Source organism: Drosophila santomea, chromosome 4 (assembly GCF_016746245.2).
Source record: "Drosophila santomea strain STO CAGO 1482 chromosome 4, Prin_Dsan_1.1, whole genome shotgun sequence".
Lineage (NCBI taxonomy): Eukaryota > Metazoa > Arthropoda > Insecta > Diptera > Drosophilidae > Drosophila > Drosophila santomea.
The window spans coordinates 1,243,103-1,258,840 of NC_053020.2; the positions used below are offsets into that span (position 1 = coordinate 1,243,103).

Below are 15,738 nucleotides of genomic sequence, written 5' to 3' on the forward strand. Positions count from 1 at the left end.
ACCTTTGCCCTTGCTAGATGAGACTTTGGACCTAGGAGTTGCTTTTTATAAAAAATTCCAGTTTTCTGCGCATTTGAATTATGTTCTTCTGAAGGCGTATGCAATGAATGGGCTTGGGATAGACTCACGTCTGCCTACGTCCGTTCTTGGGTGGAATATACTTCCAATACTTGGAGCCCCACTGTGTGCATGTCAACAGACTTAAACGGCTTCGGTAAAAATGCATGAAATGTGCACTCCAGCTCCTGCAATTTTTTGATCCCCGTCCATCGGCGTTCATTTTTGCGCGAAATGAACCCATCTATAGGGCCCTGCGATTATTTAATTCTCTTCCTGCAAGCATTCTCTTTAGTTAGGGAGCTTATACGCTTAATTTAAAAAAGGTTTTGTAAATTATTGTTTATAAAAGCGTATTGTATATTTGTAAGAAGCTAGACAATGTTCTATGTTTCCGTAAGTAAATAAACGCTAAAAAAATGCATTAGAGTGATAAGTTTTGCTCAATACGGCATTATATAATAGTTTTTGCATTATTATTACATTTTGAAGTACTCTCGCATTTTTGGTCAACACAAAGGAAATTACAAAAAAAACACATGCACAAAGTGTACCTTTTTGTTGGCTTCTTAAAGCTTAAAGCTCAAAACTTTGGGGTGTGTTTTCGTGCGTTTTCTTATTAGTGGTGCTTTTTCCTTTACCTTCAAATTATATTCGATTCTCGGTGTTGAAGAAATATTTGTATTTCTATAGGCTTATAAATTATAACTAAGAGTTTCGGAATGCAATTAAGCAGAATTATCCACATAGAATAATGGTAAACATGATATTCGTACCTTTAATAAAAATAACATCTGTGTGCTTATTAGGTACGAAAAAAACGGGAAACCATAATAAATATAAATGTACGAGGCCGAAGTTATCTTAAAGAAATATGTTTTTCGTATATAATATTTTCCATACTCGTTATTGCTAATGCCTTGCCCCCAGTAATACGCGTGGGTAAGTTTTAAGTGAATTATTCATTTATTTCGACAATTATATGGTCTTGATAAATCACCAGGTGCTATATTTACCGACGATGAACGTGAAAGCAGTATTGAATCGGCATTTAAATACGCAATTTACCGTATAAATAAGGAAAAGAATCTTCTTCCCAATACCCAATTGGTATACGATATTGAGTATGTGCCCCGAGATGACTCGTTTCGCACTACTAAAAAGGTTTGCAGCCAGTTGGAGGCAGGTGTTCAAGCCATTTTTGGCCCAACTGATGCTCTTCTAGCTAGTCATGTACAATCCATATGCGAAGCTTATGATATACCCCATATTGAAGGTCGAATTGATCTTGAATATAATTCTAAAGAATTTTCTATTAATTTATATCCGTCGCATACGCTCTTAACGCTAGCATATAGAGATATAATGGTCTACTTGAACTGGACAAAGGTGGCAATAATTTATGAAGAAGATTATGGTAACTATATTTTATATATTTATTCTGCCGGGTTTATTCATATGACATATATGATATTTTTGACATTGCATTATATCGACCATCATTTATTTAAACGCTTGGTCGGTAATTATATTTGATTCAACTAATAATAAAACAAGAGAGAACGCTATAGTCGAGTTCCCCGACTATCTGATACCCGTTACTCAGCTAGTGGAAGGGAGAAGGAGAGTCTTAAACACAGTTTTTGGCGGTTTGTAGGCGTTATAGTGGGCGTGGCAAAATGTTTTTTGGCAAATCGATAGAAATTTACAAGACCAATAAAAAAATGAAAAAATATCTAAACATTTTTCAAAAGTGTGGGCATGGCAGCTTCGGGCGGTTTGTGGGCGTTAGAGTGGGCGTGGCAAAACGTTTTTTGGCAAATCGATAGAAATTTACAAGACCAATACAAAAATGAAAAAATATCAAAACATTTTTCAAAAGTGTGGGCGTGGCAGTTTTGGGCGGTTTGTGGGCGTTAGAGTGGGCGTGGCAACATGAATCGACAAACTTGCGCTGCGTCTATGTCTCTGGAGTCTGTATGCCTAATCTAAACTTTCTAGCTTTTGTAGTTCCTGAGATCTCAGCGTTCATACGGACGGACAGACAGACAGACGGACATGGCCAGATCGACTCGACTATTGATCCTGATCAAGAATATATATACTTTATATGGTCGGAAACGCTTCCTTCTGCCTGTTACATTCTTTTCAACGAATCTAGTATACCCTTTTACTCTACGAGTAACGGGTATAAATATATTTCAGATATGTATATTTTTATTGAAAGGAACTGGAAATATTTTAAAACCATCGATTTTATACATTTCTGATATTATATTTGATCACCTTGTCAAATAGTAACATTTACAAATAATTAATAGCCAATAAATTAGGCACTCTACTGCAAAAAATCTAGTTTTTTATTAAAGCGCTCGAAGGAAGTAGCTGAATTAGAAAGTTTTTGCCCAAAAATTAGGCGTCTACCAAAGTATTGTACACAAATTGCCTAGTTTTTCCATAATTTCATTATAAACAAGAGAGAACGCTATAGTCGAGTTCCCCGACTATCTGATACCCGTTACTCAGCTAGTGGAAATGCGAAGGAGTGTCTTCAACACTGACAGTATTTGGCGGTTTAAGTTTTTTTAGCAAATCGATAGAAAATTTTTAAGACTAATAAAAAAAAATTTTTTAAAAATATTAAAACCTTTTTTAAAAGTGTGGCGTGGCAGCTTTGGGCGGCTTGTGGGCGTTATAGTGGGCGTGGCAACATGAATCGACCAATTTGCGCTGCGTCTATGTCTCTGGTTCGTAAGATATTGACGTTCATACAGACCGACATGGCCAAATCGTATCGAATATTATCGAAATATACTATAAATATATACTATAAATATATCGATTTTTTCAAAAGGGACGGCAGGCGCTGACTGCCGTTAGCGCGCCTTGAACAAAAACGTTTTCATTTTCTAAGGCTTACCTTAGAAAGCTATGGGTTCGTGCCTTGAATATTAACATTTAATACTCTGCCTAGATTTGCCAAAAATCTTTTTGCCACGCCCACTCTAACGCCCACAAACCGCCAAAAACGGTGAGAGTTGAAATTTCTCCTTCGCACTTTCACTAGCTGAGTAATGGGTATCAGATAGTCGAGGAACTCTACTATAGCGTTCTCTCTTGTTATTTATTTTCATTTTATTCATCTCTGGTACCTGACTATAGCGTTCTCTTTTGTTTACTGCTGAATTTGTTGATTAAATCTTTCACATTAGCTATCCGAATTGTAAATAATTTTATCAACTCACCAACTACACTTATCATATTTGGGCTACATTTTCTTAAAAAAGAAAACTATTTATCGCAAATATTTTTATATTCTTACTTGTAGGTCTATTTAATTTGATGCACTCATCTACTGAGGCGAAAGCGGAAATGTATATAAGGCAAGCAAGTCCGGATTCCTATCGTCAAGTTCTACGAGCGATACGTCAAAAGGAAATTTACAAAATTATAGTGGATACAAATCCATCTCACATAAAAACATTTTTTAGATCCGTAAGAACAGTTTTTGATGCTAATTCTGGAAGGCATTATACGTTTAATTATTATTGCGTTTAAAAACCTTACTTAATCGTTTTAAACGTTACAAGAACAGTTAAAGGCGTTTCGAGATTAGTTGAAAAGAATGTAACAAGTAGAATCACTACTTAAAACTGTGACAGTCACACTTTAAAATTGTGAGAAAAATCAAAGTATTTATATTATAAGGATATCCCCTTAGTAATACGAGTTCGGGAAGTTAGATACATATATGTATAGTGGGATACTAATTTAACCACCACAAACAAAATATTTTTTCGGTGGTAAAGTATACCCGATTTTAGTAATACATTTTGAAATGACTACCTACTATTTGTCTGTAAAATAGGCAGATTAATTAGAGATTAATTTACTGTGCTACATGAAAAAGATACTCTGAATGCTCCCACGAAAATGTTCCCTAAAGCAAGGATTCAAAGAAATCCTAATTTTCTTAATTTTTAACGCCAAAACTACCTAATCATATAGTGATTAGTTTTTTAACCTGTTAAAGTTTTCAAATGCATATTTTTAATACTTTTTACAATTTTTGTAAAGGAGATATTAGCAAAAAAAATGAAGTATTCATAACTGACTTAAATAATATATTTTATCACCTAAACAATTCCTATTTCTAGATTTTACAACTACAAATGAATGACCATCGTTACCATTATATGTTTACAACATTCGTAAGTAAAACAGTAAATTAAATGCTAGACCCATAAAAACCTTTTAATTTTAACATGGTTAATAATTTTGTACAGGACTTGGAGACATATGATCTGGAAGATTTCAGATATAACAGCGTAAATATAACGGCATTTCGCCTTGTGGATGTCGATAGCAAAAGATATCTTGAAGTAATAAATCAAATGCAGAAATTACAAAACAATGGATTGGATATTATAAACGGAATTCCTTATATACAGGTAAGAAAAGGGTGCATGACATAAAGCCAAGTATCATAACACTCACCGTCATGACGCCTACACACGAACATTTGTGTAATTACGCTTGAAACATATACTTTTTGAACATTTATTATAATTGGGTGTATATCATAACACTTACGATCAAATTTGAAAAAAGGGAGAATACAGATACCCGTTCCTGATAACATGTCATTGGCGTTATAATGCAGTGCAAAATTCTCATGAGACCCTCGGGCGCTAAAACATATTTGAACCGAACATTATGATCCGTTTAAAAGTAACAGCGCCCGTGGGTCTTATGACACTGGGTGTTATGACAGTCGCGCAAAAAACCTACTACTTGAACAATGTACCTTTTTTTTCATTATTTTTAGACAGAGTCTGCTTTAATGTTTGATTCGGTGTACGCGTTTGCGACTGGATTACACTTTCTACATTTAGATAATCGTCAAAATCTTTATATCAAAAACCTCTCCTGCACCTCCGACCAAACCTGGAATGATGGAATTTCATTGTATAACCAAATAAATGGAGTACGTATATGAAGCTTATAAATTTATTACTCATTAACAAATATGATTTAATACTGGTTCAGGGCCGGCGACACAGTTTCATTTGGGGTGGGGAATGGATTTGCTTAAACACTTTTTTGCCAAATCATTTCAAATTTAGAATCCCGCGCATTTTGCAAAACAAGGTTAACTGCTTCAATTTTTTTGCACGATTCGATTATGCTCAGTTCTGTATTTTCCAGATCTATGTTGAGGATTTCTATTCTTTTCGATTTCGATTCTTTCGTAATTTCTGGCGTGGGGAATCCCGCACCCGAATTTCAGGCTTCAAGCTTTTCGACCCGATAAAGAATGTATTTTCTTAATTCTGGCGGCAAGTGAGTGCGTGAGTAGGGGTGAGCGCTGTGTGCTACCACTTTGCTAACTAATAAAAAAATTTAAAAAAAATCTAAACATTTTTCAAAAGGGTGGGCATGCAATTTTGGTCGTTATAGTGGGCGCGGCAAAATGGGTCAACAAACTTGCGCTGCGTCTATGTCTCTGGAATCTGGATGCTTAATCTCAACTTTCTAGCGTTTATAGTTACTGAGCTCTCGATGTTCATACGGGCAGACAGACGGACGGACGGACAGATAGCCGTCTTCTCGAGTACTACCGTCATAATACATACGACGATCTATGGTAATTTTTAAAGTGGACACAAGTAAAGACAAAGTTTTTATTTTTTTTTATTGTTTATTAAAACTAAAATATGTGCATTAGGCTATTACAGACGGTTTAACCGGCAATGTCAATTTTGTGGATGGTCGGCGAAGCATATTCAAACTTGATATTCTTAAACTAAAGCAAGAAAAAATACAAAAAGTTGGATATTGGCAGCCCGACGGCGGTGTAAACATTTCGGATCCAACGGCTTTCTACGATTCAAATATCGCAAATATAACATTGGTTGTTATGACTAGAGAGGTAAGCTTTAACAACGACAACTTTTATTGATACTTAATTAATTCATATCATAAGGAAATGTATTATCAAAATGTGAATTGATTTAGTTAATATTCTCTAAAATAAAACAAGAGAGTACGCTATAGTCGCGTTCCCCGACTATTAGATATCCGTTATTCAGCTAGTGGAAGTACGAACAAGAAATTATGACATTTTTCTGAAATATTGATAAAAATTGGAAAATTATTGAAGTTTTGTGTATGCTCTTTCAAATCAGAAAGTATACAGATCTAAATATGTAAGACAGTTGTATCAATTGCCGTAGTAATTGTTAACATTTTTTAGGAGCGCCCGTATGTTATGGTTAAAGAAGACCAAAATCTTACTGGAAATATAAGGTTTGAAGGATTTTGTATTGACCTTTTGAAAGCGATCGCGACACAAGTTGGGTTTCAATATAAAATTGAATTAGTTCCCGATAATATGTACGGTGTTTATATACCAGAGACTAATTCATGGAATGGAATAGTGCAGGAATTAATGGAAAGGGCAAGTATAAACTTAAATTATAATTATTACACAAATGACATTATTTACCTTTTAAAAATATTTAATAATTTGATGAATTCTTCTTAGCGTGCTGATCTTGCTGTAGCCTCAATGACAATTAATTACGCTCGGGAAAGTGTTATTGACTTTACAAAACCATTTATGAATTTGGGCATTGGCATATTATTCAAGGTAAGCATAAAAAAATGTGTATGCTTTGTTTCACTTTTGTAAGTGTAGTTACGTAAATTTTAAAATTGTAGTATCAAATATATAAATTCCCTCCATATATGTGGACAAAATTAATAGGTGCCGACAAGTCAACCCACACGACTGTTCTCCTTTATGAACCCTTTGGCAATCGAGATATGGCTTTATGTGCTAGCTGCATACATATTAGTATCTTTCGCGCTCTTTGTAATGGCTCGATTTTCTCCATATGAGTGGAAAAACCCGCATCCATGCTACAAGGAAACGGATATAGTGGAAAATCAGTTTACCATATCAAACAGTTTTTGGTTTATAACAGGAACATTCTTACGCCAAGGATCTGGACTTAATCCGAAGGTATACATAAATACGTCTTATGTATAAGACGTCCTTTAGTATAAGATTAAAATTAGTTACTTTAAAGGTCTGTTTAAATTGATCGCGACTTAAAAAATTAATATAATTAATATTTGCTATATTTCAGATTTCAGACCGTGCTCAAACAAAATTTTTCTCATTCATTGCTCCATTCGCTGTTGAAATTTGGTTTTATATTGTTTTTGGATACATTTTTGTATCAATCTCCATTTGGATTGTCGCTCGATTATCACCGATCGAATGGGTTAATTCAAAGCCACCATGTTCAATGGCTTGTGACCATATATTGGGCGAAATTCCAAAAGTAAATTGCTTTGACGAACAACTGGAGTTAACGAACAAACAAAAAATGTCAGAAAACGATGAAGTATATTTAAGTACAGACTGCAAAATACAAAATTCCAACAATTATGTTGAATATGATGATACTACTTGCGATCACGGTACTGTACCTTTACCACTACCTAATGATGTTAATGAAGAATCCTCGGATGATAATACAGTGGATTTAGTTCGAATCCAAAACAATTTTACTTTAAAAAATAGTTTTTGGTTTGCCATTGGCGCCCTTATGCAACAAGGTTCTGACTTATATCCTAGGGTACGAGCATTCACTTACATCTAAAAATCACTCCATAAAGACTACCAAAGAGTAACCATAATTGAAAAACAAACAGAAAAGTTTATACCACGGGTGTCTAAATTATTTACACAAAATGCTTTTGATCTATTATGTAAATCATTTTGAACACCTTTGTAAAACATTACAAAACAGAAAAAGAAACTATTCTTACTTTGAAGACAAAAGTTACATTTTGGTTGCTATCTATTTTTTAAGATTACATTTTTAAAGCTGTTGCTCGCACAGTGTAATGGTTTTATTTGGGTTATATTAGTTACAAGTTATTTAACATGTACGAGAGAGTGTTTCCAAGTTGATCTAGCCATGCCCGTTTGTTCGACTGCTGAGATCTGTCAAGAAGTAGTAAATTTTACCATCAACACGCAATAGAAATTTACACAGAACTAGTTTATTATCATATTTTGACTTTGCCTATTGCAACGCCCACAAAGAACATACAATGGCCAATGACGTCATTGTTATTATCTAAATTCGTGCATATAAATTTATAAGTTCAACAACAGGAAATTGGTTGACGGCGGTCACTTTTTTATTCGTTTTTCAAACATTTCAATAAGACACGTGTGCTAACGCATTCCATTTGAAACAGGCCTATACACTTTAATCATAGGACCCGAAGAAGAGTTTTTGGGCTTTAGAGTGAGTGTGGCATGTCTATATAACTTTCAAAGGCAAATGATAAAATAAAATAAAAGAGAGTACGCTATACTCCAGTTCCTCGACTATCAGATACCCGTTAGAGAGAGAGTTTTTAAATTGTTTGGCATATTCATAGAAATTGAGCGTGGCCAAACAAACAGTTTTTAGGCATTTAGATAAAAATTGCTAAACACATATGATATTTTTTTGTATTTTAAAAATTGGTGTTAAACAAGTTTACTGCTACCCATGTGGCAGCTTTACCAGGTTATACATATAGTATTACAGCGTAGGCATAACAATATATGCTTCTCTTTACAAATGAAACTACTCTAACAATAATTAATTGATTTGTTTTCATTGAAAAAATATTTAAACCAATATTGATGGGAGACCATATGGGTGGAATCTCTTTAGCCTTCTTTTTCGTGGGGGCTGGATAAGCCTTTTCGCCAGGCTGTTGGAGTGGGAACCGAGCCGCCTCAGAAATCTTTCCGCATGGGTCTTGCATACATCGCCTATCTTTGGAATATGCGGAATATGTCGAAGTGTGGAGCCGAGCATGGAAATTCCTGAGCAGTTCAAAGGCCTTTTAGTATATGTGAACATTTGCTGCATTTAATGCCGATATTCCATTCCGTTGCCCACTTCTCGAAGGCCGTCACATATTCCTGTAGGCCCCTGGTTGCGACACTCATTCTTGTACTCCTGACCATTACCGCGGTGTCATCCGCGTAGGTTGCAATAAGTACGTTTTTGTCTTCAACTTCTGTACAGCACATGGACTCAGCCATATCAGAAGTATACAGCGATTAAAGATCGGGCCTAAAACACTACCTCAATTTTCTAGCTTTCATAGTTCCTGAGATCGAGGCGTACATACGGACAGACGGGCGAACTGACGGATATCCCGATCGACTTGGATAGTATTCCTGATCCAGAATATATCACATCAAAAGTGAAACTTTCTAGGGTTGGAAACTCTTCCTTCTACATGTTACATACTTTTTAACAAATATTGTATACCCTTTTTCTATACAAGTAATGGGTATAAAAAATCAATATGAATATGTAGGTAATTTGCTTAGTTAAATGGGGTTGAAATATCAGATAGCCATAATGAGATATGTATACCAGTTGCTCGTAGAGTAAAAGGATAAACTAGTCGCGATACTCAAATATACCGTTCGCTCCTGTAACTATCTAAAATTACACACTCTTTCAATCCGAGTACTTTTTTGTCCTTTTAGGCAACCTCGACGCGTATTGTTGGTGGATGCTGGTTCTTTTTTTGCCTTATCATTATATCTTCATATACTGCCAACCTAGCTGCATTTCTAACTGTTGAACGGATGATTTCACCCATAGAAAGCGCTTCTGATTTGGCAGAGCAAACAGAAATATCATATGGAACTTTGGAAGGTGGATCTACAATGACATTTTTTAGGGTAAATAATTTGAACGAAGGACTAATCATTTTAATGTAATTTGCATAACATCATAATTTCTTAAGCCACGTAATTTTATACTTACTATACCCGTAGCGCATAATGTAGAATTGTGAAATTGGTAGAAAAATGGCGTATAGGGAATTTTTTGCCACGCCCACTTAAACGCCAATAAGCCGCCCAAAGGTGCCACGCCCACACTTTTGAAAAATGTTTTGATATTTTTTACATTTTGGTTGGTCTTGTAAATATATATCGATTTCCCAAAATAACTTTGCCACGCCCACTCTACCGGCCACAAACCGCCAAAAACGGTCAGTATCGAAATTTCTCCTTCGCATTTCCACTAGCTGAGTAACGGGTATCAGATAGTCGGGGAACTCGTTTTTCTTCTGGAGACCACATAGTGTCATGTATATATATTAAAGTCACCTAGAACTACCAATTGGACCCTGTCGGACAGTCTATTAAGACGGTTTGGAAAGCGGACAAATTAATTAGATATTCTGGGAATTCAGAAGACGGCGGAGTGTAAGAACACGTCATATAACAGAGCTAGCTTTACGCATATGAATTTGACGTTCAAAAATTATTTCCTCTGACGTAAGGGTTCGCCTAACCGCAATTAGGACTACATCTCTCCGTCTGGAGGGACGATCGCATGATATTGTGTATATACCTGGGAAAACTTCACAGTTAAGTATCTCAGGCTTTAACCAAGGTCTGTAAGCACAATAATATCGGATGCAAAGGAAAGGCATTTAGATAGCTTGCTACGCAAGCCCCTTGCACTTTGTAAGACGAACGTTTTTTGAAGAAAAAAAAGAGGATTAAGTAGAAGAAGCGAGTGGTGCAGTGGTCTGGCCGCGTGAGGGAAGTTTAATTCCCATGGGCCCATTTTTCTTATTATACCCGTTACTCGTAGAGTAAAAGGGTATACTAGATTCGTTGAAAAGTATGTAACAGGCAGAAGGAAGCGTTTCCGACCATATAAAGTATATATATTCTTGATCAGGATCAATAGTCGAGTCGATCTGGCCATGTCCGTCTGTCCGTCCGTCTGTCTGTCCGTCTGTCTGTCTGTCCGTCCGTATGAACGCTGAGATCTCAGGAACTACAAAAGCTAGAAAGTTTAGATTGGGCATACAGACTCCAGAGACATAGACGCAGCGCAAGTTTGTCGATTCATGTTGCCACGCCCACTCTAACGCCCACAAACCGCCCAATACTGCCACGCCCACACTTTTGAAAAATGTTTTGATATTTTTTCATTTTTGTATTGGTCTTGTAAATTTCTATCAATTTGCCAAAAACCGTTTTGCCACGCCCACTCTAACGCCCACAAACCGCCCAAAGCTGCCACGCCCACACTTTTGAAAAATGTTTAGATATTTTTTCATTTTTATATTAGTCATCTAAATTTCTATCGATTTGCCAAAAAACTTTTTGCCACGCCCACTCTAACGCCCACAAACCTGCACTTCTACTAGCTGAGTAACGGGTATCAGATAGTCGGGGAACTCGACTATAGCGTTCTCTCTTGTTTTTAATCTTAGTTTCGAACTCTTTTACCACCGTACTATCCTGCCAAAATCACCATAACATATGGTCGAATATAGTTCATTAGTTTAAGAAAAGTTAAGTTATTCCACTTTTATATTATCGGCTTTTGTTTTGTCTTGTATATAAGACAATACGTTAGATGATGTTTGATCCGGGGAAAGCCGAGAAACGAAAATTATTTTCTTAAGTGGAACCACCGTGAGGTGTTTTGGCACTGCAGATAGTATTTCTGAATGCACAAATTGTGCCGGTAATCCGGGCTCAGTATTCATTTGTGGTGGTAAATTTATCCGAGACAGGTGTAATCACTGGTCGAGAAACCAGTGCGGACAAATCGGAATCTCTAGCAGTCCTAGGCTGGACTCCCTCCACAACGGATTGATCGGATTGCTCCGAATCTTTTTTAGCTCCCGATCTTGCCAACATTTGAGGCTTTCCTGCGATTAACAGCTGATGCGCTATAAAGTCCTGCTGATCACTTGCCAGTGGCTGCCCTTGGGAAACCTACCAACAGCGGCTTCCTTGGAGATTCTTCTAATAGCTTAAGGCTATTTAACTGCGAATCTGCCGCGGAGGTAATCACCTCTACGAAAACTAGCTCTAGCTACGCCAAAACTGGAAAAAACACGACCGTTCACTAGGAAGACTCTGTTTATTGTATTAGTGTTTTAAATTCAATATGTTTTGTTTACGTTTAGTAACCCAGTATGGGTTACTACTACCGCCCAAAGCTACCACGCCCACAATTTTAAAAAGTTTTAATTTTTCGTTTTATTATTTGCCATATTCTATCTGTATGCCAAACATTATATTGCCCAAACTGCCATGCCAAACATTAAAATATTTTTTTGATTATATAATGTTAAAAATCGGGTGTATACCAAAATAGTACACATTATCATGATAAACCATTGTTTCTATGTCAAATCTGACTTATATACTACATGTATTAGAAACAACACTTTTAAAGAAATTTCAGCAAATCGCTTAAAAATGCCCAATGTATCCTTTATTGCGTTGTAAGCTTACCCTCTGCAAGAATATACAAAGGAAAACCTAGACCTTTTTTATACGAATTAAACGTTATCGGCATATCAATCTTGATTAATAGGTACTGGATAACAAAACGTTACCAAATATCATTTGCAAAGAATATCTATATTTTCAAGTCAGTCAAATACATTTTGCGAATATACTTTGACCGCCTAGCTGTAATAGTAACGAATGAACAAATTAACAAGAGAGAATACTATAATCGAATGACTATCTGATACCTGTTACTCAGCTGGTGAAAGTGCGAAGGAGAAATTTCGTGGGCGTTAGAGTGGGTGTGGCAAACAGATTTTTGACAAATAGAGAGAATTTTACAAGACTAACAAGAATGTGAAAAAATATCAAAACATTTTTCAAAAGTGTGGGCGCGGCAGTTTTGGGCGATTTGTGAATTTTTATTGTGCGTGGCAACATTTTATTTAAATCATACGATTGTTAAGTCATTTTGATATTTGTTAAATACAATATTATTTCTATTTAAGGATTCCAAAATTGGTATTTATCAAAAAATGTGGCGTTATATGGAAAACCGAAAAACAGCTGTATTTGTTAAAACTTATGAAGACGGAATTAGACGGGTAATGGAAGGAAGCTACGCTTTTTTGATGGAATCTACAATGCTGGACTATGCTGTTCAACGTGATTGTAATTTAACCCAAATAGGAGGACTGCTTGATTCTAAAGGTTATGGTATTGCCACGCCCAAGGGCTCTCCTTGGAGAGATAAAATTTCACTCGCTATTTTAGAGCTACAAGAAAAGGGCATAATTCAAATATTATATGACAAATGGTGGAAAAATACAGGTGACGTTTGCAACAGAGATGATAAGAGCAAGGAGTCCAAAGCCAATGCACTTGGAGTAGAAAATATTGGTATAATAATATTTTATTTTATATATAAAAAGTGCTCAATAACGTATTCCAGGTGGCGTATTTGTTGTTCTCCTTTGTGGACTTGCGCTTGCAGTTGTTGTGGCCATATTTGAGTTTTGCTGGAACTCCAGAAAAAATTTAAATACAGAAAATCAATCTCTGTGTTCAGAAATGGCAGAGGAACTTCGTTTTGCGATGCACTGCCATGGATCAAAATCAAAACACAGGCCGCGAAAACGAAAATGCCTTAAATGTTCTTCTGGACCAACATACGTTCCGAGTAATATAAGCACATCAAATGTGGGCGTTCACTATAATTATTTTAATTAATTTGATCGTGCTTATGCACGTTAATTCAATCAAATAGAAAAATATAGTTTTTTTCTACAATTTAAAAGAAAGTAATACTATAAAACTAATATGTAATTTAAAAAATGTTTAATTTTTTATTTGAAAGAAAGCTAGTTTCGGCATGAAAATATGGAAGGTTAGAACGTTGAGTTGAGCATGTAGACTCCAGAAACATAGACGCTGCGCAAGTTTGTTGACCCATGTTGCCACGCAAAGCTGCCACGCCCACTTTTGAAAAATGTTTTGATATTTTTTAATTTTTTTATTAGTCTAGTACATTTTTTTTCGCTTTGCTCAAAAATTATTTGCCAACCCCACCCTTACACCTTATGTTAATACTAAGCGTAAAACGACTATTTTTTGAAAATACGAAGGCAACATTGGATCTGTTACCACATTCTGAACCACCATTTCGCCGTTACCGTAAAAATCTTGATCGGTGCACTGATCACCGAAAATACCACATAATAAGAATGCCACGAGGTAAAAGAATTTGTCTCTTTGTGTACAGAGCGGATGCCTTTTGCATCCCTCCACTTAAAAAATTATAAGATTCATTCTGTAATGTGTCCTAAAAAATTAATTAATCTTATTATTAATTAATAAAAATATTAAAATAAAAATATATGAAAATATTTTTTAAAGGTGACAGTTTTTGGGCGATTGTAGGCGTCACAAGACCCTTTTCTAGTTCTTATAGAGAGATCTCGAAATTTATACTTACTTAAAAAGTCTGTCCTTTTTAAATTTTTTTTCTAACTTTTTGAATATTTACGATGTCCTAAAGGTAAGTGGTAGAGTGACCACTTAAGAATCCGATCACGAGTGACCGTAACACAGTGTAACACAGCTAGAAAAATATGTTTCAACGAATATAAACGAATCTATATAATGGGTCCATAATATTGAATATTTGACAAAAATTAACTAGTTCAGGTTTAACACTCTCCTCTTATAACGTGTAGGGTATCTACTGGACGGAAATCAAAAGGGTCTTAACCCTTTTCCACTATGCTGATATGCGAAATATTCGTATCATTAAATATAAGCTTTTCCAGTTGACTCATGGAACAAGAATACGGAGGACCAGAAACCTTTGGAAAGCATATTCCTTCTGTTTGGCACTACAAAATGTCGCAAGTAATGTCCAGTTTACCAGCAGTACTCGGGTAGGTTCACACACTTCTCTTAACAATTCCGGCCAAGTAGTTTCCCTTGGTTCCCATCGACATACCAGCCGCCTGCAAGAAAAACCATATATGGTGTCCCTTCTATGCAAAATAGGTTGACCCTTACACTCCGAGATTGTCTAGACCAATTAAAAAGGGACCGTTCGGGCCAATCCTAACAAATCGGGTTTTTCAGCGATTCGCGTAAACGAACTCAGTGTCAAAAAGCTAGAGCAGAGATTTGGACAAGCACGCAAGACTAGGTGTAACGCGAGTTTGCCCATATTCCACTAATTGAAAGGTGAAATAGAGAGGCAGGTAATAGAACTTTTGCGCGATGGTATAATAAAACCCTTTTAAATCCCCTAACCTCTTCCTCTTGGATAGTCCGAAGAAACCCAAACCTAACGGGGGAATTAATACCGGATAATCAGTCATGCTCCGGTAATCGTATTTTTTTCGAATTCAATTTGGGCCAGATATTTCGATTTCGGTGCTCTGCTTTTCGCAAAATTTTTGCTATCGGAATGTTTTCTTGCTTTACTCGCTTCTTGCTGCTGAAACACCTGTTTTATTTTATTTGTTAAAATCATGAGCTGCCACTTCTTTCACAGTTTTAATTCTGATGATCGCAATTACTTTTTTAAAACAGTTTTGCCTTTTAAGTAATTGAATTAAATTGTATTATTTACAAACACTATTTTTAGCCTTCCACTTAATTAATTAATAAATTCTTTTATATTTTATAAGTATTTTTACCTGCCTGTTTCGTTTCACAAACAGTATGGCAACCTTCGCGATAGCTTTTGGCGACGTACTTCACGACCCCTTGCCAAATCGAAAATTGTTGTTGCCGACGGCAACATTTTGATTGTCAAATCTGAGAAATAAATT

General features: G+C 35.8%; 1 protein-coding gene across 13 annotated transcripts; it reads left to right on the top strand.

Moving 5' to 3' along the window:
• Positions 1-668: 668 nt before the first annotated feature.
• LOC120454846 (glutamate receptor ionotropic, kainate 2) lies at positions 669-14,310 on the top strand. Of its 13 annotated transcripts, XM_039640349.1 has the most exons (15): positions 670-814; positions 867-999; positions 1,061-1,474; positions 3,386-3,552; positions 4,215-4,268; positions 4,344-4,508; positions 4,886-5,044; positions 5,786-5,989; positions 6,314-6,517; positions 6,605-6,709; positions 6,827-7,084; positions 7,212-7,706; positions 9,638-9,835; positions 12,934-13,324; positions 13,377-14,310. In XM_039640349.1, exons 1-15 carry the CDS (start codon positions 812-814, stop codon positions 13,652-13,654), a joined length of 3,228 nt encoding a protein of 1,075 aa, XP_039496283.1. In that variant the 5' UTR covers positions 670-811; the 3' UTR covers positions 13,655-14,310. The 13 variants fall into 13 exon arrangements, 11 of the variants coding, with proteins under 11 accessions (XP_039496284.1, XP_039496294.1, XP_039496293.1 ...); XM_039640350.1 differs by lacking the exon at positions 6,827-7,084 and having other exon boundaries at positions 669-814; XM_039640352.1 differs by lacking the exon at positions 7,212-7,706.
• The last annotated feature ends 1,428 nt before the right edge of the window (positions 14,311-15,738 follow it).